General features: G+C 46.2%; 1 protein-coding gene across 1 annotated transcript in view; it reads right to left on the reverse strand.

Moving 5' to 3' along the window:
* Positions 1 to 231: 231 nt before the first annotated feature.
* ST3GAL1 (ST3 beta-galactoside alpha-2,3-sialyltransferase 1) overlaps positions 232 to 25,442 on the reverse strand; it is a 44,935-nt gene continuing 19,724 nt past the window's right edge. The window contains exons 3-7 of the mRNA XM_081204985.1: positions 21,985 to 22,181; positions 18,364 to 18,543; positions 11,772 to 11,817; positions 7,450 to 7,569; positions 232 to 5,408 (exon numbers count right to left, since the gene is read on the reverse strand). Of these exons, the coding sequence (XP_081061111.1) occupies positions 5,235 to 5,408; positions 7,450 to 7,569; positions 11,772 to 11,817; positions 18,364 to 18,543; positions 21,985 to 22,181 (717 nt within the window). The 3' untranslated portion in view covers positions 232 to 5,234. The remainder of the gene's footprint in view (positions 5,409 to 7,449; positions 7,570 to 11,771; positions 11,818 to 18,363; positions 18,544 to 21,984; positions 22,182 to 25,442) is intronic.

A 25,442-nucleotide genomic window follows, 5' to 3' on the forward strand; every position in this document is an offset into this window, starting at 1 on the left:
ACAATCCCCAAATACAGTCGTACCGTAGATTTGTATAACGGCATCACTATATGGGCAGTTCTATTTTCAATTCCTTTCCTAACGACCCATAGCACGGAATCTGATTCTTCACAGCTGCCACACACTCAACGAACAATTTAACCAATTAACTGACCGCAAGCTCCTGCGGTCAGCGAGCACAATTTCTTTAATCAGACGCCGAGTCTAATAAAGAGGACTTCGACAGGAACGGGTGATTACAATACAAAAATTTATTCGAAGTCATTTGCATCGTATTGAAAATGTCAACAATAAATAAGATGTCGCCAAATAAAACAAAGTGATCCTTCATTTGCAGAGAGAAAAGTGATCATATAAAGAGTAGTATAAGAAAGAAAGATAGATAGAAAGAAAGAAGACTTTGACGACAACCCTGGAGACAAGTGTCAAAGAAATTTGGCTTTGCTCAAAACACCCACACCTACAAATAAATACTTTTAAAAGATAATTTAGCAGGGACATTCCAGCCCTATTGGCCAACACCAGCAACTGAACCAGGTATTTCTGTATGCAAAGCTCTACTTTTGAGCTACAGTTCTTTCCTCAAAAGGGGAGCTTGCAGGGGCTGGCACTTGACCCTTGCCCCCACCGACATTTCTGTGATTAAGGTCGCCAACTGATCAGGAAACCTATCTAGGCCTGCTCCTCCGCCTTTAACACCCACTCCACCTTCAAAGTAATTGGTGGGTAAAAGCTTCTGCGCAGAATGGAAAGTTGCAGCCAAAAACTCAGGCAGACCCTGTTGAAATGGATTTAAATTAGGCAGTTGAGTTCAAAGCGTCTGCCCATTGCCTCCAGTTTAAGTTGTTGTTAAAGGCACAACAGCACAAGTTGATGTGTGTGTGTGTGTGTGTGTGTGTGTGTGTGTGTGTGTGTGTGTATAGCTGGTAACCCTCGCTGTGATCACAGCAGGAAGACAGCTATAGAGTGTTACTGGTTACTAGAGTTTTGCTGGAAAATGAAAAAACCCTTGTCATTTTGACTGTCATGTTAGCTTCCATTTTTAATCAATAAATCACTGATCACCTGGTATCAGAAAAGTGAGAAATGCTGGCTTTGCCGCCTAGAGGTAAACAGAGACACAGTCTCCTCCTTCTCAGCAAAGGGGAGAAGATGAACTTTCTGAATGCTCACAAAAGCTACTGGACATAGAATCTCACCCATTAAAGCAGGGCTGGTCTTTGACTGGGAGTCCATTTCCAAACAATGCCCAAAGCCCTGCCTGCTTTTTAAAGGCTCAAATATTGAAGCAAGGGATTTTTGGGTACGTGTGTCTAAGTTGCTTGGGAACTTGCAGCCTTGCCAAATCAGACACCAGAAGTATAAGCAGAACGCAGAAGAGAATTCTGCAAAAAGCAGCGACACGACCCAATAGGGAAGGGAGAGAAATTACACCCACCCAACAAACACACCTTGATTTAAAAATGATAAGCTGACAAGTTTCTTAAGAGTGATTTCTTTCCTTAAAAAAATAATACCACAGGTTCTGGAAGAAGAAAACATTATGAAGGATAACCAAATAAGCAGCTCTTTTGAGAACGTTTTCTTTATGTTCTTACGCTCCAAGCTCTGCTGAGATGGGCTGGTGAATAGTTTGACTGGGCTAAGGGTGCCAGTTTGTCTCCCTCTTCCGGCAGGGAATCTTATACTAGGACAGGCAGAAATCCAATCGGGGAAGCTGTTTCTCATATCATCTGGGAGCTTAGGGAAAGCTTTCCCAGTTGGACGTCTCCGTGGCTTGTGGGAAACAAAGGCATCAATCTGAGCTCTCATCGAGACTGAGGACAGCGCAGTCTCTGCCCCTGTCTAGAGAGCAGGGGTTGCTAACACACACAAACACACAACCTGCAGCCCTCATGGCTAAGTGAGAAAACCCATAAGCATTTCTGCCTGCTCAGACATTTACAGGGACATTCTGTGGTTGGGACACCTGTGTGCTCAAAGCAGATAATCTCCTTCCTACGAACTTCCACTTTCTATCCTTCCTTCATAACTGCCTTCCATCGCTGCTCCATATGTTTTCATTCTCCCTACCAACCTAGAATTTTTTATCTTTACTTTTTAAGAAACGCAATACATATATTCACATACTTGATTGAAAACCCCCCCTCAAAATACTGGAACAAGGAATAAGGTAAAGGTAAAGGAACCCTGACCATTAGGTCCAGTCGTGATCGACACTGGGGTTGCGGCGCTCATCTCGCTTTAGTGGCCGAGGGAGCTGGCGTACAGCTTCCAGGTCATGTGGCCAGCAGGACTAAGCCGCTTCTGGTGAACCAGAGCAGCGCACGGAAACGCCGTTTACCTTCCTGCCGGAGCGGTACCTATTTATCTACTTGCACTTTGACGTGCTTTCGAACTGCTAGGTTGGCAGGAGCAGGGACCGAGCAACGGGAGCTCTGTTGCGGGGATTCGAACCGCCGACCTTCTGATTGGCAAGTCCTAGGCTCTGTGGTTTAACCCACAGCACCACCCGGAATAAATTAAGCCAATTTCACAATTCTGACCCAGTCCCAGATTGTGCTCAGGGTAAGTGCACCACCCAAAGCCAAGCCATGTGTCTCAGTTCTTTCTGTCCTCACAGGGAAGGTGGTTTTTCCAGATCTCATGCAATGATGAACCAGAGTTCCTTTTAAAGGGGGGTGGGTGGGACGGGACACCAGGGACTGAAACTAGAATCTTTCACATGCATATCAAGTGCCTCTGTGCTCAGTCCTCCTTGGGTGCTAACTACAAATTGATTTATTCAGATGTTGTTCCGACCCTATAAGCTCAGAGTACGATGTTAAAAAAACAACATTATTTCCAGTCTATGGGTTGCCAATTAATTGGGGCAGTCTGGCCTGCTCTTGTGCATTTTGAGCAGCGACCCTGATCTGCAGGCGACGTTTCCCACAATGTGGAGGTAAGAATTAGCCGCTTGCGGATCATGTTGCTGTGAAAGGCACAGGCGCAGAGGTGGGCAAAAGGAACTGGCAACCCTACCAGGGAATCTAAACAATTCTGGGGCAGACAATAATATCCTTGCTGCGGCACTCATTTCGAACAGGTTTCAAACTACACCTGCGCCGCGAAATTAATTACCGCAACCCACTGGGGCTAAGGGTCAAATGGCGAGTTTTCAAAAGGCATCCTTAAATCTGGCCGCTTTCATTTTGAGGGAAAAGCAACCATCCTGATCCCCACGTCGTCCCCTTCCTGCTGAAATACAGCTGGTTTATGCATTCTTATTTATTTAAAAATAATAACTGTGTTTATCCTCAGGTGTCGGTTGCCCGTGAGAACTAAAAAGCCTTGCACGAGATCTTTCGGAGAGGTTTTCAGAAAGGGTGTCTCTCTCCTTTTTATAGCGACAATTAAAATAGATACGCACTATTTTTATTTTTTAAAAAAGGAAATAAGAAGGTAGCATATCCAGCTGGATTTTCAGCACAAAGAATCACTCTGACCCCCCCAACGTCCCCTCAAGAGGTCCCACGACCAGCGGCACGAGGCGACTTTAACGTGGATCTGCCCACCACCGTTTTCTTGAAACCGCCACACAGCCGTCTTCCTAACAGTCTCACAATTAGTTCCTGTGCCAAATGCTTCGTTAAGGACGGCTTCCCCTCTCTTCATTCTCCCGAAGAGGATGCTTTCCACAACGTTCCAGCCTAATCTCTTCCCGTCACCTTCGCTTAAGGGCCTTGTTAACTGTGGAGATCATCCCTTCCTCTTTTCATTGTTTATAAGGTCCCTGACGGTGCGATCCTAGGCTTGCCTGCTCAGAAGTAAGCTGTATGGAGTTCGCTGGGGCCTTACTCCCAAGTAATCTCATTCCCTGGCCATGGATCTCACATCTTGATTCTGCTCACTCCTCCGATGTAGCCCTTGAACAATATCCTCCTGAGGTGGAGACAATTTCCTTCCACTTCAGGACAATTTCACACAGGAGCCGCCTACCACAGCAGTAAAAAATAGAAGCCAAAAAAAATCTTCTTTTTTAAATAAAAAAACACACATTCTTTTAAAATAAGGCAAAAACGTTTCTCTCTCTCAAAAACAAAACTGAAACCTGACTGTTGCTCGCGAACCTTTCAAGTAGACTGAAGAAAGTTGTCGATTAAAAAAACCGATGACGGTAAGTAGCGTTGAACTTTGGTCAGATTTCCCTATATATATATGTAAAAAAGGTTTAATCGAGGGATTTCAGTCTCGGTGAGAGCCAAACAAGACAAAACGACTCTCCCTTTTATATTCTTGATATTTCAGAAAGGCACATGTCAATGACAAAAATTTATATAGATATAAAAATAACTTCATTTCTCTGATTCGTAGCAGAGTCGAAAGCTCAGAAGCGGCGAGAAAGACATTTTTAAAAGGTAAACAATCGTGACTAGTTTACTCCAGCTTCTTATATCTTCATTTTCAACCCCCCCCCCAATCTTTTCCCTCCTTAATTATGGCTATGAAGAAGAGCAAATACATTTCACACAGGGGGGGGGGGGAATCCACAGTAATAACTGGAAAGTGTTTCATTCAAAATTCCCAGCTCTTGGCAAATGGAATAATATAATCATAATATTTTAGAGTTGAAAGGGACCCACAAGGGCCATCTAGTCCAACCCCCTGAAATGCAGGAATCTCAGCTGAAGCTGGTGCCAATTTTTGCCAGCTGGTGACAAATGCACACTTGATCATAATGCAGTATGGGAGCTCGGAGGTCTTGCAAGGACGCTGCTCTTGGGAGAAGATAAAAAACAGAATTAGCTCCTTTTTGAGGTAATTTGTGAACAGAGAGGTTGTTTCACATCCACTGTTGTCAGGAATGAAATCCAGCATCTCTTTCGCTGTGTTTTCGGTCCCAGAGAAAATGAAAGCTCAAGATATGCATTCTCAGAAAGACGAAAAGGGGTTAGGGGTTGGGATCTAACTTTTGCTTCCTTTAACTTGCACAAGGCAAGATTTACAGAGTGGAAATGTCTCACGAACGGGAGAGTGGTGAAGCAGGAAGAGGAATACTCCCACATCCTTCAAATATTGGTAAAGAAAATTCAGGAACCCAGCAATGCCACTTGCAAACTGCAACCCGGCGGTCGTTCCTGGCTTTTTCGGCTAAGGCGTGAGATACAGTCAACTCTGAGACCCCTTTCATTTCGGCAAAAGTCTCTGTATTCCCCGTAAGTCAGAAATCACAGCGCTCCCCGTGACCGGGGTCATCTGCCCTTGAAAAAGCGTACTTTGTCGACCGAGGCAAGAGTCAACGTTACGTTGGATTCAAAATCCCCATCGTGGACGCCCGTCTGGCGGAAAGCCCCGGCTGATGGGTTGTTTTCCCAGTAGTGGTGCCAGTTCCCTTTGCTGTCGGCTCCGAAGCCATAAAGGTCCACCTGTGGGGGAAAAGAGAAAAGAGCTCTGAAGAAGTCTCGGCCTTCAATGTAGCAAGTGCGCTGCTTTAAAGCTCTAAACGGCCTCGGCCCAGTATACCTAAAGGAACGTCTCCACCCCAATCGTTCTGCCCAGACACTGAGGTCCAGTGCTGAGGGCCTTCTGGCGGTTCCCTCACTGTGAGAAGCAAAGCTACAGGGAACCAGGCAGAGGGCCTTCTCGGTGGTGGCACCCGCCCTGTGGAACACTCTCCCACCAGATGTCAAAGAGAAGAACTACTAGACTTTTAGAAGACATCTGAAGGCAGCCCTGTTCAGGGAAGCTTTTAATGTTTAACAGACCACTGTATTTTAATACTTTCTTGGAAGCCACCCAGGGTGGCTGGGGAGACCCAGCCAGATGGGCGGGGTATAAATAATAAATTATTATTATTTTCAGGCCAGAGGCCCATCTACGTCCAGCATCCTGTTCTCAAAGTGTTCTACCAGTTGAGTCTAAGGGAAGCTCGCAAGCTGAACTGAGCACAGGAGCCCCTCCCCACTTCCCAGAAACTAATTTTCAGAGGTATTGATAGCTTTGTCCTCCACAAATTTGTCCTCTTATCAAGCCATCCAAGTTGGTGACCACCTGTATCTTATATAGTATTTAACCTCTTTCCCAATTTCCATAGATGGAAGCCCTCTGCAAGCTCATGTGATGTGGGGAGAGCAGGAACGAAATTCTTGACCCTTCTTCCATCTCCTTCTAAACCCCAGCTTCATCACCTTCCCCAAGCAGAGAAGGAGCCCATCTGCAGAGGTTGAGCTTCCCAACATATCTCCAATCTGCTCACCACACAATAATAATTGTGCGTGTGGGAGAAGAATGAATGAATTGGGTTGAAGTCATGTAAAGTGGTACCTTGGGTTACAGACACTTCAGGTTACAGACTCTGCTAACCCAGAAATAGTACCTCGGGTTAAGAACTTTGCTTCAGGATGAGAACAGAAATCGTGCAGTGGCGACAGCAGGAGGCCCCATTAGCTAAAGTGGGACCTCAGGTTAAGAACAGTTTCCGGTTAAGAACGGATGTCCAGAACGAATTAAGGTCTTAACCCGAAGTACCACTGTGCCTGAACAAGTTAAAGGACCCCTGGATGGTTAAGTCCAGTCAAAGGCAATTATGGGGTTGCGGCGCTCATCTCGCTTTCCGGCCGAGGGAGCCAGCGTTTGTCCACAGACAGCTTTCCGGGTCATGTGGCCAGCATGACTAAACCGCTTCTGGTGCAACGGGACACCGTGATGGAAACCAGAGTACATGGAAATGCCGTTTACCTTCCCACCACAGCAGTACCTATTTATCTACTTGCACTGGCGTGCTTTCAAACTGATGGGTTGGCAGGAGCTGCGACGGAGCAATGGGAGCTCACCCCGTCGCAGGGATTTGAACCACCGACCTTCTGATCGGCAAGCCCAAGAGGCTCAGTGGTTTACACCACAGCGCCACCCGTGTACCTGAATAACCCAGAACTGACACTCAGCATCTATTTTTACCCTCACCGCAGGGGTTGTGAGGGACAGGTCTGCTCCGGTAGTTTATTATTTGGAAAAATACGGTCCCTCCTCTCTCTCATTTTCTTTTCCATGCCAAAAGAGGAGTTTGAAAGCCTCTGCTTTTGATTTAAAACTAACCACAGTTCCTTGTGACCTCTGAATCCGGCAACTGTGGTTTGTTTAAATGAAGTTAGTGAGCCTTGTTCACTCCCATCTGTTCTGTGAGGAGGAGGCTAGACGCTTTCATTTTTGCTCAGTTACCTGAACTTGGTTACATCTGAACTTGGAGAATTAGCCCATATTCACACCTCACTGAGGATGTGAATTATGTGCAGAATAAAGTGGCCCTATTAGAAGCGGTGTTTCTATGGTGTCTGCAATGCTCACAAGCTCTCCAGGGATCTGTAGTTGGTTTAGAAAGTGGAAGCTTTCGTTCTCCCTCTTGACCAGGCATAGTGGCAAACCACAGTTTCCCATGATGTCTACAGGGAGCCCTAGCATTGCACGTACCTCATCGCAGATGTGAAGAGCAAATATAACCGACAGGAAGCCTGTTGAGGGGTATCTCCCATGATGATGTAGCCAGTTATCATAAACGTATTTTATGAAGAAGGGGTGATAAATCAGAATCTGCACAGAATGAATCAACAGGCCTTGTTAGTTTGGTTGCAGATACAACACGGATGCAAAAAAGGTCGCTAAGAACAGATATGAAATTGGATAAGGTTAGAAGTCGCTGAATCCAAGTGCAAAATTGCAGTAAAAGGTGGGATTTCAAAATCAGAATTTGTGTATTTATTCACCTGCCTTATCTTGTAAAAACCAGGATGGGTCAGAACATTTAGAACATGAGTGGCCCCTGCAGTCCTCCAAATGCTATTGGTCTTTGCCTCCAACTCCTATTTGCCCCAGGCAATAAACCAGAGCTTTCCAAACTTTTCATGTTGGGGGACACACTTTTTAGACATGCATCATTTCGTGACACAGGAATTCAGTTTTACTAGCAAACCAGAGGTTCAACTGACCCCCTTCCACGAACGTTCGTGCGACACACCTACACACTGCAGCCGACACACTAACGTGTCACGACACAGTTTGGAAAGCTCTGCAATAAACGAACAGTTCAAGGAAATGCTAGATGTGCAGTTCCCATCACCACCAGTAAGTGGAGATGCAGCGACGCCACTGAACTGCTAGCTTGGTTCCTGCTGCTTCTTACAGTTACAGGTGAGCCACATCACTTTGCAAGCCGCCTTTGAAACTTTGGCTCATTCCCCCTGACATGATATGGGGTTTGTAGTAAGGATGGAGGGATCTGTAAATTTTTGTTCTATGTTTTTCCCTCCCTTTTACATGTGTTCATTCATAAATCAATTTCACCAAATTTCTACAGTCGCCTGAGATATTAAAAAAAAAAATCCTGTGCAAAAATCCTCCTTTAAAATGCATTTTGTTAAATGTTTCATTGCAAAGTAGGTACCGGGGCTGGGGCTCAGTAGGACGGCATCTGCTTTGTTTGAAGAATGCCCAGAGCTCAATTCTCAGCATCCCTACGTAGAGCAGGGAATGTCCCTTTTAAGGAAACACAAAACAAAAACACAGAGAGCAGCTGCCAGTCAGTGTAGACAATACTAAGCTAGATGGCTCCCAGTACGTTTCCAATTACAATTCAAAGTGTTGGTGCTGACCTTTAAAGCCCTAAACAGCCTCGGTCCAGGAGGAGCGTCTCCACTCCCATCGTTCCACCTGGACACTGAGGTCCAGCGCTGAGGGCCTTCTGGCGGTTCCCCCACTGCAAAAAGTGAGGTTACAGGGAACCAGGCAGAGGGCCTTCTCGGTAGTGGCGCCCGCCCTGTGGAATGCCCTCCCTTCAGATGTCAAAGAGAACAACCACTACCAGACTTTCAGAAAACATCTGAAGGCAGCCCTGTTTAGGGAAGCTTTCCATGCTTGATGTATTACAGTATTTTAATATTTTGTTGGAAGCCGTCCAGAGTGGCTGAGGAAGCCCAGCCAGATGGGCAGGGTATAAATTATTATTATAGTCTCGACTCAGTATAAGGCAACTAAACATGCGATTGCAAAATATGTATTTTATGTCAATGTTCAGACCCCTGGTAATGGACTTGACTGACTGGCTAAACCCAGTGAGTGCACCTGATGGGTCTCAAACCCTCGGTGAGTTAAGGACTTCCCCTGCATGTGAAGACAGGCTTCAGTGGATACAGAGGACGAGACCAATAGTGGGTCCAATGGTCAAGAAGGGGTTTCCTGCATGTGCTGTAGAGAGAAGTGAGGGGCAGGTGGGGTTCATCCACCTGGGAAGGTAGCCCATCCAGGAGAAGGAAAGCTCCTAAACCTGTGCTGCCTTCGGGAGAAGAGAAAGCTCTAGGGTAATAAGGAGAAATTAGAATCTGGAAGAATGGTTTGATTATAAATGAAAATATGAAGTAATATTATATGAGGACATATAATTAAGGGTAAGATATGAGGGTACGAATTTGCTGAATAAATTTTTGAATGGAATACAAAGAGGGAGGTGAGAGGAAGTCAGGAAAATAAGTAAAAGAATGATAGAAATTGAAGGGAGGGATTTTTACCTGTATTTTTTCTTCTTTTTCTTTTTTGTTTCTGCTTTTATGCGGAATTTTTGGTTTTGGGGTTTTTCTGGTGTATATTTTTTATTGTTTGTTGTTATGTCTTTTGTAATCTTTTCTCTTGTTAAAACTCAATAAAATATTATTAAAAAAGGGGGAAAAAAGAAAAAGCTCTAGGGTAAACCATACATAAATCCAGAATGGAGTCCCTAAGATGGCTGGATGGCACCTTGTATGCCTCCTTCTTGCAAGTCCTGCAGCCAAGCTGCTGCCAAAAGTCTTGCTCTGCTTTTCTTTGGACCATATCAGCAATGCTGCCGGGGGGGGGGGGTGTCTTGTCGCCTGAGCAACCCAGGACCTCCATAATAATAATTTGTTATTTATACTCTGCCCATCTGGCTGGGTTTCCCCAGCCACTCTGGGCGGCTCCCAACAGAATATTTAAAACATGATAAAACATCAAAACTTCCGCAAACAGGGCTGCCTTCAGGTGTCTTCTAAAAGTCAGATAGTTGTTCATTTCCTTGACATCTGCTTGGAGGGCGTTCCACAGGGCAGGTGCCACTACTGAGAAGGCCCTCTGCCTGGTTCCCTGTAACCTCACTTCTCGCAATGAGGGAACTGCCAGAAGGCCCTTGGAGCTGAACCTCAGTGTCAGGGCTGAATGAGGAGACCAGGTCTGCATTCCAGGGAGACAGACAGATGCCAGCAACACACTTCCAGATCAACTTTATACTAAAACACACATTTTCTGGGTGCCTTTGGGTATAAGATACCTAAAAGATCGTCTGACCCCTTGTATACCCTACTGATCACTGCAGGTACCATCTGCTCCCATCTTCCTTCTTTTTTTATATATTAAAGATTTTCTTGATTTACAAAAGTGTGTGCAATGTCTTTCTCTCTAGTTTCCCCCCATGTAACATTTTTACAAATCAGTTTGATTTGTTGAGACATTAGGAAGAAAAGGGGGAAAGAGGTGGAGAGGGGAAGAAGATGGGTGAGGGTGGGGTCGGGTGACGATGTTTCTATTTTACTTAATATATGTAGGGTTTGGTGTCAGCGTTGCTTGTGCAGGTTCTGTGCTGTTCACTTGTGTTCCTTTGGTGGTGAGAGAGGTTGGGGTTGGCCTAGGGTGTGGTTGTTCATTTGTGGTTGGCTGTGGTGGTCTTTGTTTTAATGTTTGAGTGGGGGTGGGTGGGTGTTTTGGATCAGGTCAGCCATATTGATTTGTATGCCGTTGGTGGATTTTTGTCGTTGTCTTGTGGGGCTGTGTGTGTGATAAAAGGGAGCCATACCGGCGGTGAAGGCATCTTCTTCTATTTGTCCCCATGTCAGTTTCAGTTTACTGGTTAATTTTTCTAGTAAGGCTGTTTCCCATAATATTTTGTACTACTGGTCTGTGCTTACTCCTGGCAGTTCTCTCCAGTGTCTGGCTATGATGCTTCTGGCTGCTGAAAGCAGGTGGATTATGAGTTCTTTGTGGTGTAGAAATCGGACCTTTGGTGGGATGTCATCTGTCTTGTGGAATTTCTTCCTGCTGCATATCAAATAAGCACCACCACTACTGAAAAGCTTCCTTTTTTAACAAGCCTTTAAACCGGGGCTTTTAATCCCACTTTGTATCCATACTGGATTTGAAATCATTTTGATATAAGAAATTATTCTATATAAGTTTTCTACTGCTGATACTTTTATTGCTCAGTTGCTTCAAGGTGTTTCCCTGGAAGTGATGCATAAATGGAATTAACTTTGTGTTTTGTTGTGTTGTGTTACAATTTAGAATATTCATTTAAACAACCTCAAAATATCAATGACTTCCCTTCCTCTCCTTCCATGGTTCATTTTGCATGACGTAAATCCCTGCCTATTTTATATAAACCAAACCCTTCAGCATTCCATTACTGCATCCATCAAAACTTATTTATACTGCTGAATTTATCTTAATGCTGCCAACATTTTCAAGTGTACACAAAATAGAGCTAACTTTGTAAGTGAGCACTGCAAATCTTAGAGAAGTTCCATCTATGGTTAGCCAGCTGGACAGCTCAGCTGGTAGAGCACAAGACTCTTAATCTCACGGTTGTGGGTTCGAGTCCTACGCTGGGCAAAAATTCCTGCATTGAAGGGCCGGTCTTTTCTGATTCTACAATTCTACGGTTTGAAGGATCATCTGAATGTAGCCCATGCTTACGTACGGAAGAACTTTGTGGCCAGATCAGAGCAATAACTCACCTTGCCTTTGTTGACTTTGATTTTGCGTGGCACTGGAATATATGTGCTGTCAAAGAAAAGATATACGTGAGTCAGTAAAAGCAAGGTACACCCTGTGCAGCACGCAGTAAAAAAAAATTAAAAAATAGTAAAACATCCACCCTTACTTCTAAATCCAAAGTCTTGGCATCTATGTCATTTATGAATGACACACTAAATTAAAATGCCAAGGTTGTAGGTTTGCAAAATATAGGGAAGAATTCAGATCGCTATTCCGCCACAGTGCATTTCTGCTTGGAAGATGGAGCAAACTCCCATTAGGGCCTGTTGAATTTGTCAACTTTCAAATTCCAAAAAATGAGGGGATGCTAAAAAGTGTGACTTGGGAATTCAAAAGATATTTTGGTTCAATTAATATGATTTAGTTTGGCCTGGTAAGTAAAATGTGTGTAAAATGGCATAGAAATCATTAAAAATTATTTCCAAGTACCTGTAGTTACATTATATATCAATATTATATTTATTATTATATTTATTATTATTATTATTATTATTATTATTATTATTATTATTATTATTATTTAGCATTACCTGACATTTTCAGAAGGCAAAATTAAAATTCTTTGGTTTTCCTAAAGCAGTGCTTCTTCATCAAATGCAGACTTACCAAGCTAAATGTTGTCCAATCACAAAAATAATTACAGATTTGAATTCCTCACACCAAAAAACACACAAATTTAAAAACTCCTCACTGAATAAATTTGCAAAAGTTAAGTTTAATTCCCTAAAACGGCACACCCTACTCCCCCATGTGCTGTCCTGGGGTTCTCTTGACCCCTTGCCCACCAGAGCTGATCTGGGGCACATGGGTGCAGTACACAAGAAAAAGCCCCACTTGTGCTAGCAGGACTTCTGCTAGCATAACTGTTTTATTTCCCTCCAGCCCATAGTCAATTTGCCAAAAGTTAAACACAGAAAGGGCATTAAACCTTAGGCGAGCAAAGACTGGCAGCTCCATGTCTCTCCACATGCCCTGTTCCTGAATGGCTAAGCTACTGTGATGTCATGGAATGTTCACTCACTCCCTCTACTCCTCACAGCTGTCAGTCAACAGAATGCTCTCCCTTTCCCCAACCAATGTTCTGTCTGTCCCGTCTGCACGACAGAACACTCAGGTTTGCTGTGGATCAAGGAAAAAGCTCTTTCATCCTCAGAAAAAGTAAATAGCTGCTGTGAAACCCACTTTTTTTTTAAAGACACATACATATTTTTTATTTTGTTTTTACAGAAAAGAATTCCCTGCCATATATGTGGCATTCTGGTTTGGATGAAGCCGTTGCTAAAATCCATTTCTTTACCAAAGGGAGACTAATCCATTCCCTTAAACTCGGCTAATAAGAACAGAGGCTTTTGTCAATTCCCAAATAAAACCCTGGAACGTGAAACCTTTGATGAACGCTTCGGTTTGTGCTTATCCTGTCCAGGAAGTTTGCTTTGATTCTGTTACACTGTAAGCTGCCTAAATTTCTTTAGCCTTTGCACCATCGCACTACAGCAGACATTCACGTTGCCTTGCTTCCTGCTGCTTGCTTTTCACGGACAGCGAGATCAAAGGAACCCTGACCCCTTCTCCTCCACCCCCCCAAAAATAAATAAGGCACAATAGAGAGGGGGAGGGAAAAATAGAGGAAGTGCCACGCAGCACATTGTATCTCAGTATGCAAAGCCACAACTTTGCATATCCGTTTCTATTTAACGATTTTCCTCTCTCATTTCCTAGTTCTGTTTAGCAAAAAGAGGCACCGTTACTATGATGAAATCTGTGTGTATTGAAAGAGAACATCTATATTGCAAGGGGGATCAGATACGTTATTCTTATCCTGGCTAGTAGGCTATGGACGACTTACTAATGGTACATGTGAACAGGATCTAGGGGTCTTGGTGGACCACATGTTTAACAGGAGTCAACAGTGTGATACAGCATCAAAAAAAGGTGAATGCTATTCTAGGCTGTATCAACAGAAGTCTAGCGTCCAGATCAAGGGAAAGGATAAAGTAAAGGTAAAGGGACCCCTGACCATTAGGTCCAGTCGCAGACGACTCTGGGGTTGCGGCACTCATTTCGCTTTACTGGCCGAGGGAGCTGGGGTACAGCTTCCGGGTCATGTGGCCAGCATGACTAAGCCGCTTCTGGCAAACCAGAGCAGCACACGGAAATGCCATTTACCTTCCCGCCAGAGCGGTCCCTATTTATCTACTTGCACTTCGATGAGCTTTCAAACTGCTAGGTTGGCAGGAGCAGGGACCGAGCAACGGGAGCTCACCCCGTCACGGGGATTCGAACCGCTGACCTTCTGATCGGCAAGTCCTAGGCTCTGTGGTTTAACCCACAGCGCCACCCGCGTCCCTGGTAGGGAAAGGATAGTCCCACTCTATTCTTCCTTGGTCACACCACACCTGCAGAACTGTCCAGTTCTGGGTGCCACAATTTAAGAAGGATGTTGACAAGCTGGAACGTGTGCAGAGGAGGGTGACCAAGATGATCAAGGGTCTGGAAACCAAGCCTTATGAGGAACGGTTTAAGGAGCTGGGTATGTTTAACCTGGAAAAGAGGAGACTTAGAGGAGTTATGATTTGTTGTTGTTGTTGTTTAGTCATTTAGTCGTGTCCGACTCTTTGTGACCCCATGGACCAGAGCACACCAGGCACTCCTGTCTTCCACTGTCTCCTGCAGTTTGGTCAAACTCATGTTAGTGGAGATATGATAGCCATCTTCAAATATCTCAAGGGCTGTCACGTGGAAGAGGGAGCATGCTTGTTTTCTCCTGCTCTGGAGGGTAGGGCGTGAACCAATGGCTTCAAGGAGATTCCATCTAAACACACAGAAATGCTTTCTGACAGTTAAGGGCAGTTCGACAGTGGAATAGACCCCAACGAGAGGTGGTGGAATCTACTTCCTTGGAGGTTTTTAAGCAGAGGTTGGGTGGCCATCTGTCATGGATGCTTTAGCTGAGATTCCAGAAGAGCATAAGCTTTTTTTGCTGCTGCATTTCTGGTCCTGCTTACTGGTTTTCCACAGGTGTCACGGTCCGGTTCACGGGCAATCAAAGTCCCGGCAGGGGACGTCAGGACCGGGGGCAAGATGGCGGGATGGGAGCAGGAACGGGGGCCCAGAAGCCAGGATTCAGGAAGCCAAGGGTCCAAGGGTCAGGAAGCAAGGAGTCACGAAGTCAAGGGTCCGAGGATCAAGAAGCAGGGAGTCAAGAAGCCAAGGTTCAAGGATCAGGAAGAAAGAAGCCAAACGCAGCAAGGCATGAAGCATGTTGCTGTGGCAAAGAGCTGAAGGGAAATGCTGATCTTATAACCCTTCCTAGCTCTTGCCACCAGGTGCTGTGAGTTACCAACTGGCCTCACTTGTGTGGCCGTGCCTTGCCTCTTCAGAACAAACTTAGGAAGGCCCCAGTCCTGCAAAGTCCTATTGGTCACAGGGCCTGGCTCCTGCACACACACCTGACAACAGGCACCACAATTCAAGAAGGACACTGACAAACTGAAACGTGTCCAGAGGAGGGCAACCAAAATGGTCAAAGGCCTGGAAATGATGCCTTATGAGGAACGGCTAAGGGAGCTGGGCATGTTTAGCCTGGAGAAGAGGAGGTTAAGGGGTGATATGATAGCCATGTTCAAATATATAAAAGGATGTCACATAGAGGAGGGAGAAAGGTTGTTTTCTGCTGCTCCAGAGAAGCGGACACGGAGCAATGGATCCAAACTACAAGAAAGAAGATTCCACCTAAACATTAGGAAGAACTTCCTGACAGTAAGAGCTGTTCGACAGTGGAATTTGCTGCCAAGGAGTGTGGTGGAGTCTCCTACTTTGGAGGTCTTTAAGCAGAGGCTTGACAACCATATGTCAGGAGTGCTCTGATGGTGTTTCCTGCTTGGCAGGGGGTTGGACTCGATGGCCCTTGTGGTCTCTTCCAACTCTAGGATTCTATGATCTGGCTGGCCACTGTGAGAGCAGGATGCTGGACAAGATGGGACATTGGCCTGATCCAGCATGCTCTCCTTATGTTCAGTGGGACAGGTCTCAAATCCCCACTCAGGTAATGATGCCCCGTGGGTGACCTTGAGCCAGTCACTGCCTCGCAGGGTTGTTGTGTGGATTAAATGAGATGGGGGGAGGATCACACAGTATGCCAACATTGAGCTCTTTGGAGAAAAAGGCGAGATATAAACGCAATAAATAAAAATAAACGTTCTTACTGCCAACGACAATGGCTGGATGAGGCCAAAGGCCCGTCTGATTCCGCATTCAATCCGTTCTCCCAACAGCCAGCCAGTTTCCTATGGGGTCATGACCGCTTGCTTCCCCCATATATTGTCGGTCTCAGTTGAGGCTCAAAATTGAGCTGCGCCTGCTTTGGCTCTCTATGGCCCATTGCAGGGAAAAAGTGCTCTCACTTCATAAAAAAGTCCCTGTCCATTAATCAAGAGCCCATCTTCTTCCTGCTTGCCAAAGGCCTGCTCTCTACATTGTGTGCTCCTTGTGTTTTTAATTTCCTGGCAGGAACTCGGTGGGCTGCCGTGGCTTATAATAATAACCATCATCCAGACACTAACTTCAGGAACCTGCCTGATCTGATCGGCGGCAACTTCCAGACGCAATAAATGGAACAGGAAGGAGGCACGTAAGAATAAATGTCAGGTGGGTGTTGGAGGGCAAGATTGAACACCTTCTAATAGCCTGCATCAGCCAGGTATAGAATCATAGAACTGTAGAGTTGGGAAGAACTGAAGAGTTGGTTAGCCCAACCTGCTGCAATGCAGGAATCGCAACGGAAGAATCTCTGACCACAAGCTTAACATAAGCCAACGTTGTGATGCAGCAGCAAAAACAGCTAATGCTACTTTAGGCTGGATCGACAGAAGTCTAGTTTTCAGATCAAGGGAAGTAATGGTCCCACTCTTATTCTGCCTTGGTCAGACCACACCTGGAGTCCAGTTCTCAGCACCACAATTTAGGATGTTGACAAGCTGGAACGTGTGCAGATGAGGGCAACCAAGAGGATCAAGGGTCTGCAAACCAAACCTCAGGAGACTGAGAGGAGATACAACAGCGGGATCACATTCATCCAGTGCTTTACCAACTGCACTGGCTCCCGGTGGAGTACAGGGTCAGGTTTAAGGTGCTGGTTTTGACCTTTAAAGCCCTATGCGGCCTAGCACCCACGTACCTACGGGACCGCCTCTCCTGGTATGCCCCGCGGAGGACCTTAAGGTCCACAAATAACAACACTTTGGAGGTCCCGAGCCTCAAGGAGGTTAGATTGGTTTCAGCCAGGGCCTTTTCAACACTGGCCCCGACGTGGTGGAACGCTCTGTCACAAGGGCCCAGCGGTACTTGACATCTTGACAGCTGTTCCGCCTGGCCTTTGGTTTGGACTCGGTCTGACCCTTATGTTTCTCTCCCCTTATGGTCTTGATTTATCAGCTATTTTAAAATGAGGCTGCATTTTAAATTGCATTTTAACCTGTATTTTAAATTGGGTTTTGTTTTGTTTTTCTCCCTCTCTTTCCCCACTATTATGTTTTTACTGTGATTTTATATTATTGGTGTTAGCCGCCCTGAGCCCGGCTCTGGCATCAATAAATTTATTATTATTATTATTATTATTATTATTATTATTATTATTATTATTATTATTATTATATCTCAAGGGCTGTCGCATGGAAGATGAAGCAAGCTTATTTTCTCCTGCTCTGGAGGGTAGGACTCGAACCCATGGCTTCAAGTGACAAGACTAAACACCAGGAAGAAGTTTCTGAAAGTAAGAGCTGCTCAACAGTAAAATGGACTCCCTCAGGTGATGGACTCTCCTTGCAGGTTTGTAAGTAAAGGTTGGACGGTTATCTGTCATGGGTGCTTTAGTTGAGATTCCTGCATTGGGCAGGGTTAGACTAGATGACTCTTGGAGTCCCCTCCAACTACAGTTCTGTGGTTCTTCTATTCTGTGAGATCATATGAAGAGATCTGCTGGATCAAGATGTGGGCTCACTATTACGTCCCTTGATCTAGATACTATACTTCTGTTGGTACAGCCTAGAACAGCATTTGCTTTTTTTGCTGCTGCATCACACTGTTGACCCAACATTGTAAAGGTAAAGGGACCCCTGACCATTAGGTCCAGTCGCAGACGACTCTGGGGTTGTGGCGCTCATCTTGCTTTATTGGCCGAGGGAGCCGGTGTACAGCTTCCAGGTCATGTGGCCAGCATGACTAAGCCGCTTCTGGCGAACCAGAGCAGTGCACAGAAACACCGTTTACCTTCCCGCCAGAGTGGTACCTATTTATCTACTTGCACTTTCACGTGCTTTCGAACTGCTAGGTTGGCAGGAGCAGGGACCGAGCAACGGGAGCTCACTCTGTCGCGGGGATTCGAACCGCCAACCTTCTGATCGGCAAGTCCTAGGCTCTGTGGTTTAACCCACAGCGCCACCCGCGTCCCCCATGAACCAACATGAGTGGTCTACAAAGACTCCTAGATCTTATCCAATAGAACTCGCCCAACTTCTCATGGCCTCCTAGAACAGAGCAGACACGGCCACTTACTGGTTGATGGTCCCTGTGGTGAGAGCGCTGACGACCCAGCGAAGGTCCAGGGTCTTGAACGGGATGACTATCATGCTGACATTCTCGCCCAGCTCCTTGTAGCTCTCGGGGTAGACAAAGTGGTGGGTGGTCTTGCTGCCGACGTCAGACTCATAGCCGGCTGTGGGGGCTTTGTTCATTCTGTGTGGTCCAAGAGAAGAGGGGTGAGGGAAAAAGCAGGCGACGCCAGGAGGAGGTACAAGGGGCAGGTAGGAATTGGCATCATCTTGCCACAGGTGGCAACGACCACTATTGATGGGCGCATTTGCAGGCTGGATAAACTCTCCCCTTCCCACCTCGTAAGTCTCACAGCCAGCCCCCACACTGTGAATGGACTTAAGAAAATTCTTCTGTTGGCTAAGGAAGGGTTCCTCTCAAGCGCAGAAGTGCAATTGGTTCAACAGCTGCAACCATTCCTGGATTGGGAAAGACTGACCATGGTAGTTCATGCATTGGCTAGATTACTGCAATGTGCCCTTTGTGGGGCTTCCCTTGTACTTGACCAGGAAGCTGAGGTTAGTGCAAAACGCTAAAACACGGTTACTGACAGGAGCGAGACCTTGTCAGTATAGAACACTTGCCCAGAGATCTGTGCTGGTTTCTGATCTGCTGCCAGGTCAAGTTCAAGGCATTATTGTTAGTATACAAAGCCATTAACAACCTGGGACCAGTTTCCCTGCAAGATGTTGTGAACTGCCCTGAATCCTGTATACAGTATACAAAAATTACAGTATACGGTATGCAGGGCAGTATACAAAATTAATTAATTAAGAATACCACCCCACTCGACTGCTTCAATCTGCGGAACTGGGACTGTTATAGGCTCCATACAACACCTGTTCTATATTTATGAGAAATCAATCTTTTAGTGTGGCAGAACACTTTGGAACTCCCTGCCTACTGATACCTTTGCTGTACTCAATTTTGGCGCCTACTAAAAACATTTATCCTTTAGTAAAGTCTAACCAGACTTGGAGAAGGTCGAAGTATGTTTTAATCTGTTTTTAGTTTGTTGCAGATTTTATTTTTTTGAACGTTTTAAAGAGCTGGTTTTTTTCTTTCTTACTGATAATACTATTAGCTTTGTCAACCCCCTGCCCTCTGAGGTGCTTTTTTGTGTCTTTTTACAGTTAAGCAGCATTTAAATTGTATGAAACAATCGTACGTAAATAACTAAATTCAGCAGGGGGAGGAGAGGGGCCTCGTGGGTGCCAGAAACACCCTTGCGGCTACGCCAACAGGCACAATTTGGCAATCCAAACCATCGTGTACGCGAAAGAGAAAGGCCACAGAAGTAGAGCCCCCACTTTTTTGGAAAACAGAGGGTCCCAGATTCAATCTCTAGCAACTCCAAGAACAGCTGGAAAGGTGTGAAATCCTGGACAGCTGTTGCCAGTGCTGTCAACACTGGGCTGGGTGGCCCAGCGGCCTGACACTATGTAAGGCAGCCTCCCCTGGTCCTGAGACTGATATGGGTGTCTGTGCATGAATGCCACCTAAATAACACGCTGGTAAGAAAGCCATGATGCCCGCAAGTGGCTGGACCATGTTCGTGGTTGACACGACCTTTCATCCTCTATAAAATATTTGCCAGTTCTTGTGGTTAGGGTGTGTGCGTGTATTTAACTAAACTGTTCCCTGGATCATGTGGAACTCTGCCATAAAGAGTTCACTCAAGGTTGCTTGAATTCGGGTAAAGGCTATGGCACCCTGAGGCCTCTGAAGATGAGCAGAGCTGCTAAAAGAGGGTGCTCCCTACAGGTGAACAGGCAGACGGGCAGTAACGGAATGAAAAACCTCCCAATACGATCTGCCTGTTTGCTTCAACATAAATCACCATGGGTTTTATTTTATTTGCTTGTTTAAAGGACAGCATATTGAAAACAGTGTGTGTGTGTGTATATGTGTGTGTGTGTGTGTGTGTGTGTGTGTATATATATATATATATATATATATATATATATATATATATATATTTGCTTTCGTAGATTTTCACGGGTACAGGAATGCAGGTTTTGGTGTCTTCGGGTGTCTTCCCGTGTAAGAGTTGGGGTGTCTAGGCGACGTTTCGACGAGGTCTCACTCGTCATCTTCAGGCTGGTGCTTTCGGCTTCTTGTTACTAGAACAGAGCAGGATCTCAGTGTTTGAGTTCCTATAAATACTGTTGAGGGGGTGTGGTGTAACGTTGGAGGATATACACCACACCCCCTCAACAGTATTTATAGGAACTCAAACACTGAGATCCTGCTCTGTTCTAGTAACAAGAAGCCGAAAGCACCAGCCTGAAGATGACGAGTGAGACCTCGTCGAAACGTCGCCTAGACACCCCAACTCTTACACGGGAAGACACCCGAAGACACCAAAACCTGCATATATATATATATATATATATATATATATATATATATATATATATATGAGAGAATTTTTTTTAATTTAAGTGGAACAGCCAAAGCATTCACAAGAGGCAGAGTGAAAGACCTGGCAAGAGCTAGAATCAATTATTGTACAGAAATATAGTAAAACCAAATAGTCTAAACCAAAGCCTAGGGCTTGCCGATCAGAAGGTCGGTGGTTCGAATCCCCGCAATGGGGTGAGTTCCTGTTGCTCAGTCCCTGCTTCTGCCAACCGAGCAGTTCGAAAGCACGTCAAAGTGCAAGTAGATAAATAGGTACCGCTCCGATGGGAAGGTAAACGGCATTTCCGTGCACTGCTCTGGTTTGCCAGAAGCGGCTTAGTCATGCTGGCCACATGACCTGGAAGCTGTACGCCGGCTCCTTCGGCCAGTAAAGCGAGATGAGCGCTGCAACCCCAGAGTCATCCGCGACTGGACCTAATGGTCAGGGGTCCCTTTACCTTTTATAGTAAGCTGCCTTGTGCATATTCAGACCAAGGTCAGTATTGTCTGCACTGAGCAGCAGCTGCTGTTCAGCATTTCAGACCGATCTCTCTCTCTCCCCCATCAGCCAGTGGTGTAGCTTTTTTAAGGGGGGCACAGGGGCGGTTGGCCCGGTGATGCCTCAATACAGCTTCCGTCGCTGGGCTCCGGTTGGAAACGGCTTCTCCATGCGAACCAGGAAGCGACCTCTCCGGACAATGGAATGACTTCCCTTTTCTTATCTCGATGGCTGCAATCTCCTGGGCGACGTGGATGCCGTGAGGCAGTTGAATGTGCACACATATTTTGTCCGTTTCAAACGTCCCTCCATGTGGTTCTGGCAACCCATGCTACACCACTGCTCCCAGCCTTACGTGGAGATGCTGGGGACTGAAGTTGCGGCGTTCTGCACAAAAACTAGGTGTTCTACTGCTGAGCTGCATCCTTTCCCCTATGGAGTCAGTTCCCCCATTTGGTTGCAAATATCGACTTATCAGGTGAGGGGGAGGTGTATGCGAATCACGATTCTGCAGCAGCAATGGGCTGGAAATTGGTAAATGGGATCTGTGGTGAGGCTCAGCTGCAGACGTCACCTATTTAAGCCTCACCATGAAGACAATGGCTTCTTTCTTTTCTTTTCGTTACTTGCAGTGGCAGAGAGCGATCAGGCTAAGACCGCCAAGCCTTGCAGCAGGGACTCACCTGAACACAAAGTCATGGTTGTCGATCTCCTGGCCGTACTGCGACTGCTTGAGGTTACCCGAGTTCCCCACCACGGCGCACCGCCTGCATCGCGAACCGCTTCTCTCCAGGAGCTGGTCCGCATCTCCAGGGATGAGCTCAAACAGCTCCTGGATGGTCTCGTTTAACCCCTTGGGGTTCTTTTCCCCTTGCAGCTTCTGCAAAGAAGAACACACGAGTCACTGCGCGGCTTTCGGAGGGGCTGTGGAAAAAGGATTCCAGGCACAATTCAAAGTGCTGGTGCTGACCTTTGAACCCCTAAATGGCCTCAGTCCAGTGTACCCAAAGGAGCTTCTCCACCCCCATTGTTCAGTCTGGACACTGAGGTCCAGCTCCGAGGGCCTTCTGGTGGTTCCCTCCTTGCAAGAAGTGAGGTTACAGGGAACCAGGCAGAGGGCCTTCTCGGTAGTGGCACCCACCCTGTGGAATGCCCTCCCATCAGATGTCTAAGAAATAAAAATACTATCTGACTTTTAGAAGACATCTGAAGGCAGCCCTGTTTAGGAAAGTTTTTTATGTTGATGTTTTATCATGTGTTTAATATTTTGTTGGTAGCTGCCCAGAGTGGCTGGGGACGCCCAGCCAGATGGGCCCAGTATAAGTAATAAATTGTTGTTGTTGTTACAATAGTGTCTTGGCTTGGGAATCAATAGGCTGGAGCAGGTTAGGTGACACAAGAGGCATTCAAACATGGTAGATATCACATTCGTTTCCTTGATTAAAGCTCTTGGAGAAACCGCTTTCTTGAGCGTCGGACCCACTAATGGTCTTTCCTCTCAATCTGCTGAGCCTGTCTTCACATGCAGGGAAAATCCCTAATTCACCAAGGGTTTGAGACAATCAGCTACCCTCAAGTGGTTTAGCCAGTCAGTTAAAGCCATTCCCAGGGTGTGGCTGTTGTTGCATGCTGACTGCTTCTAAGAGCCACAAGTGAGATCTGAGTGCAGGCTGGGGACCAAAGGTGAACAAACTACCCCAGAAGGAGAATGTGTGTGTCCCCCACCGGGGGGAAAAGATCCCTGCATTCCCATGCACCCTATTTTATCCTCATAACAACCCTTTGAGGTAGGTTAGGCTGAGAGGCCCAAGGTCAGCCGGTGAGCTTCGTGGCAGAATGGGGATTCAAACCCTGGCCTCCCAGGTCCTAGTCCAACACTCTAACCACTACACCACATGTGTATCCCTACCTAGACTTGCAATGTCCATAATATGGTGCTTTCATTTCCTTACGAGCAAATGTGAACATCTATTCCACAGCTGTTTCCTACCCCTGCCCAAACCCAATTATAATGTGAAGTAAGAAATGAGCCAGCTGGTGAGACCAGAGGCAACAGAAATCCGGTCATTGCCTCTAATGATATTGATTTTGGGGAGGATTGGCAGGTGCCCCCCCCCTTGCTGTCAGCACAGTTTTAACGGGCCTCTCAGACATCGGGAAAGCCACCCACGACAGAAACCTCTGACGGACAGCTTGCCACAGAAACCAGATACCATGCAGAACAAACCGTTTCTCAGATTGGTCACTAATGCTGCCTCCAGGCTGTCAGTCATTTGCAGGAGGGATCCAAGAGCATGCTGGAAATTTAGGTTTGTGCAACTGCAGTGTTCTTACAAAAGGCAACTTCTTTGCTGATTTGTTGAGAGCCAGCGGTGGTTTGGTGGTTAGAGTGTTGGACTAGGACCTGGGAGAGATCAGGGTTCGAATCCCCACCTGAGCCAGGAAGCTCGCTGGTTGACCTTGAGCCAGTCACTTGCTCTCAAGGCTACCTTGCAGAGTTGCTCTGAGGATAATGTGGAGGAAAGGGACAGCCATGCAAGTCACTTTTGAGTTCTCTGGAGAAACGGGTGGGATATAAATGTAACAAGCAATCAAAATGATAAGTTACGAAAATGGCTGGGAAACACATTGAGGGGATGAACGAATAACACAAATGTTCAATGCCCTCCAGATGTTTCAAGGATCTAGTGTGGCCCTCCAGATGTTTGCAAGGATCTATCGGGCCCTGCCCTGATGGCCAATGCTCAGGGATGATGTGATCTGCAGTCCCAACCACATCTGGAGGGCCACAGATTTCTCCTCTCTTGTCAGGGACTGGCATCATTATCATCATCATAATTTTTATACCCTGCCCATCTGGCTGGGTTTCTCCAGGCACTCTGGGCGGCTTCCAATGGAATATTAAAATACAATAACCTATTAAACATTAAAAGCTTCCCTAAACAGGGCTGCCTTCAGATGTCTTCTAAAAATCTGATAGTTGTTTTTCTCTTTGACATCTGGTGGGAGGGCGTTCCACAGGGCAGGTGCCACAACCGAGAAGGCCCTCTGCCTGGTTCCCTGTAACTTGGCTTCTCGCAGTGAGGGATCCCCCAGAAGGCCCTCGGCGCTGGACCTCAGTGTCTGGGCAGAACAATGGGGGTGGAGACGCTCCTTCAGGTATACTGGACTGAGGCCGTTTAGGGCTTTAAAGGTCAGCACCAACACTTTAAATTGTGCTCGGAAACGTGGGAGCCTCCAGCCAGAGAACCCCCTAGGGAAGCCTCACCAGAGGAAGATTAAATAGTCGAACAAACTTTCTGGCAGTAAAAGCTGTTTGACAGTGGAATGGTCTCCCTCAGGAGGTGGTGGGCTTTCCTTCCTTGGAGATTTTTAAGCAGAGGTTTGTTTGCCTATCTGTCAAGGACGCTTTAGCTGAAATTCCTGCACTGAAGGGTTGGACTAGATGCAGCTCTAAGATCCTTTGATTCAATTTGCCAAGAGCTGGGAATTTTGAATTAAACTCTTTCTATGATTTTACGATCCTTCCAAATTTAGCCACGCAAGGCTCCAACCAACCAAGGTGCACAACAATGCACATACGAGGGGAAAGGAAAATGCCCCACGTTTGTGAAAAACATCACCAGAAGACTTACATTGCATTAGGAGGAAATTGCTTGCAAAGGTGTTTCGTCTTGGTCAAAAGTACATACAGAAATGTGCCTGTTTGTGGAGAATCCTGCACTAAAATGATGGTTCACACATAGGTAAAGGTAAAGGTACCCCTGACCATTAGGTCCAGTCGCGGACGACTCTGGAGTTGTGGCGCTCATCTCGCTCTATAGGCCGAGGGAGCCGGCGTTTGTCCACAGACAGCTTCCGGGTCATGTGGCCATCATGACTAAGCCGCTTCTGGCGAACCAGAGCAGCACACAAAAACGCCGTTTACCTTCCCGCCAGAGCGGTACCTATTTATCTACTTGCACTTGACGTGCTTTTGAACTGCTAGGTTATCAGGAGCTGGCACCGAACAACGGGAGCTCACCCTGTCGCGGGGATTCGAACCACCAACCTTCTGATCAGTAAGTCCTAGGCTCTGTGGTTTAACCCACAGCGCCACCCACATCCCTTGGTTCACACATACACACCAATTAAAAATGGC

This window comes from Podarcis bocagei, assembly GCF_964188305.1.
Source record: "Podarcis bocagei genome assembly, chromosome: 8".
Taxonomy (NCBI): Eukaryota; Metazoa; Chordata; class Lepidosauria; order Squamata; family Lacertidae; genus Podarcis; species Podarcis bocagei.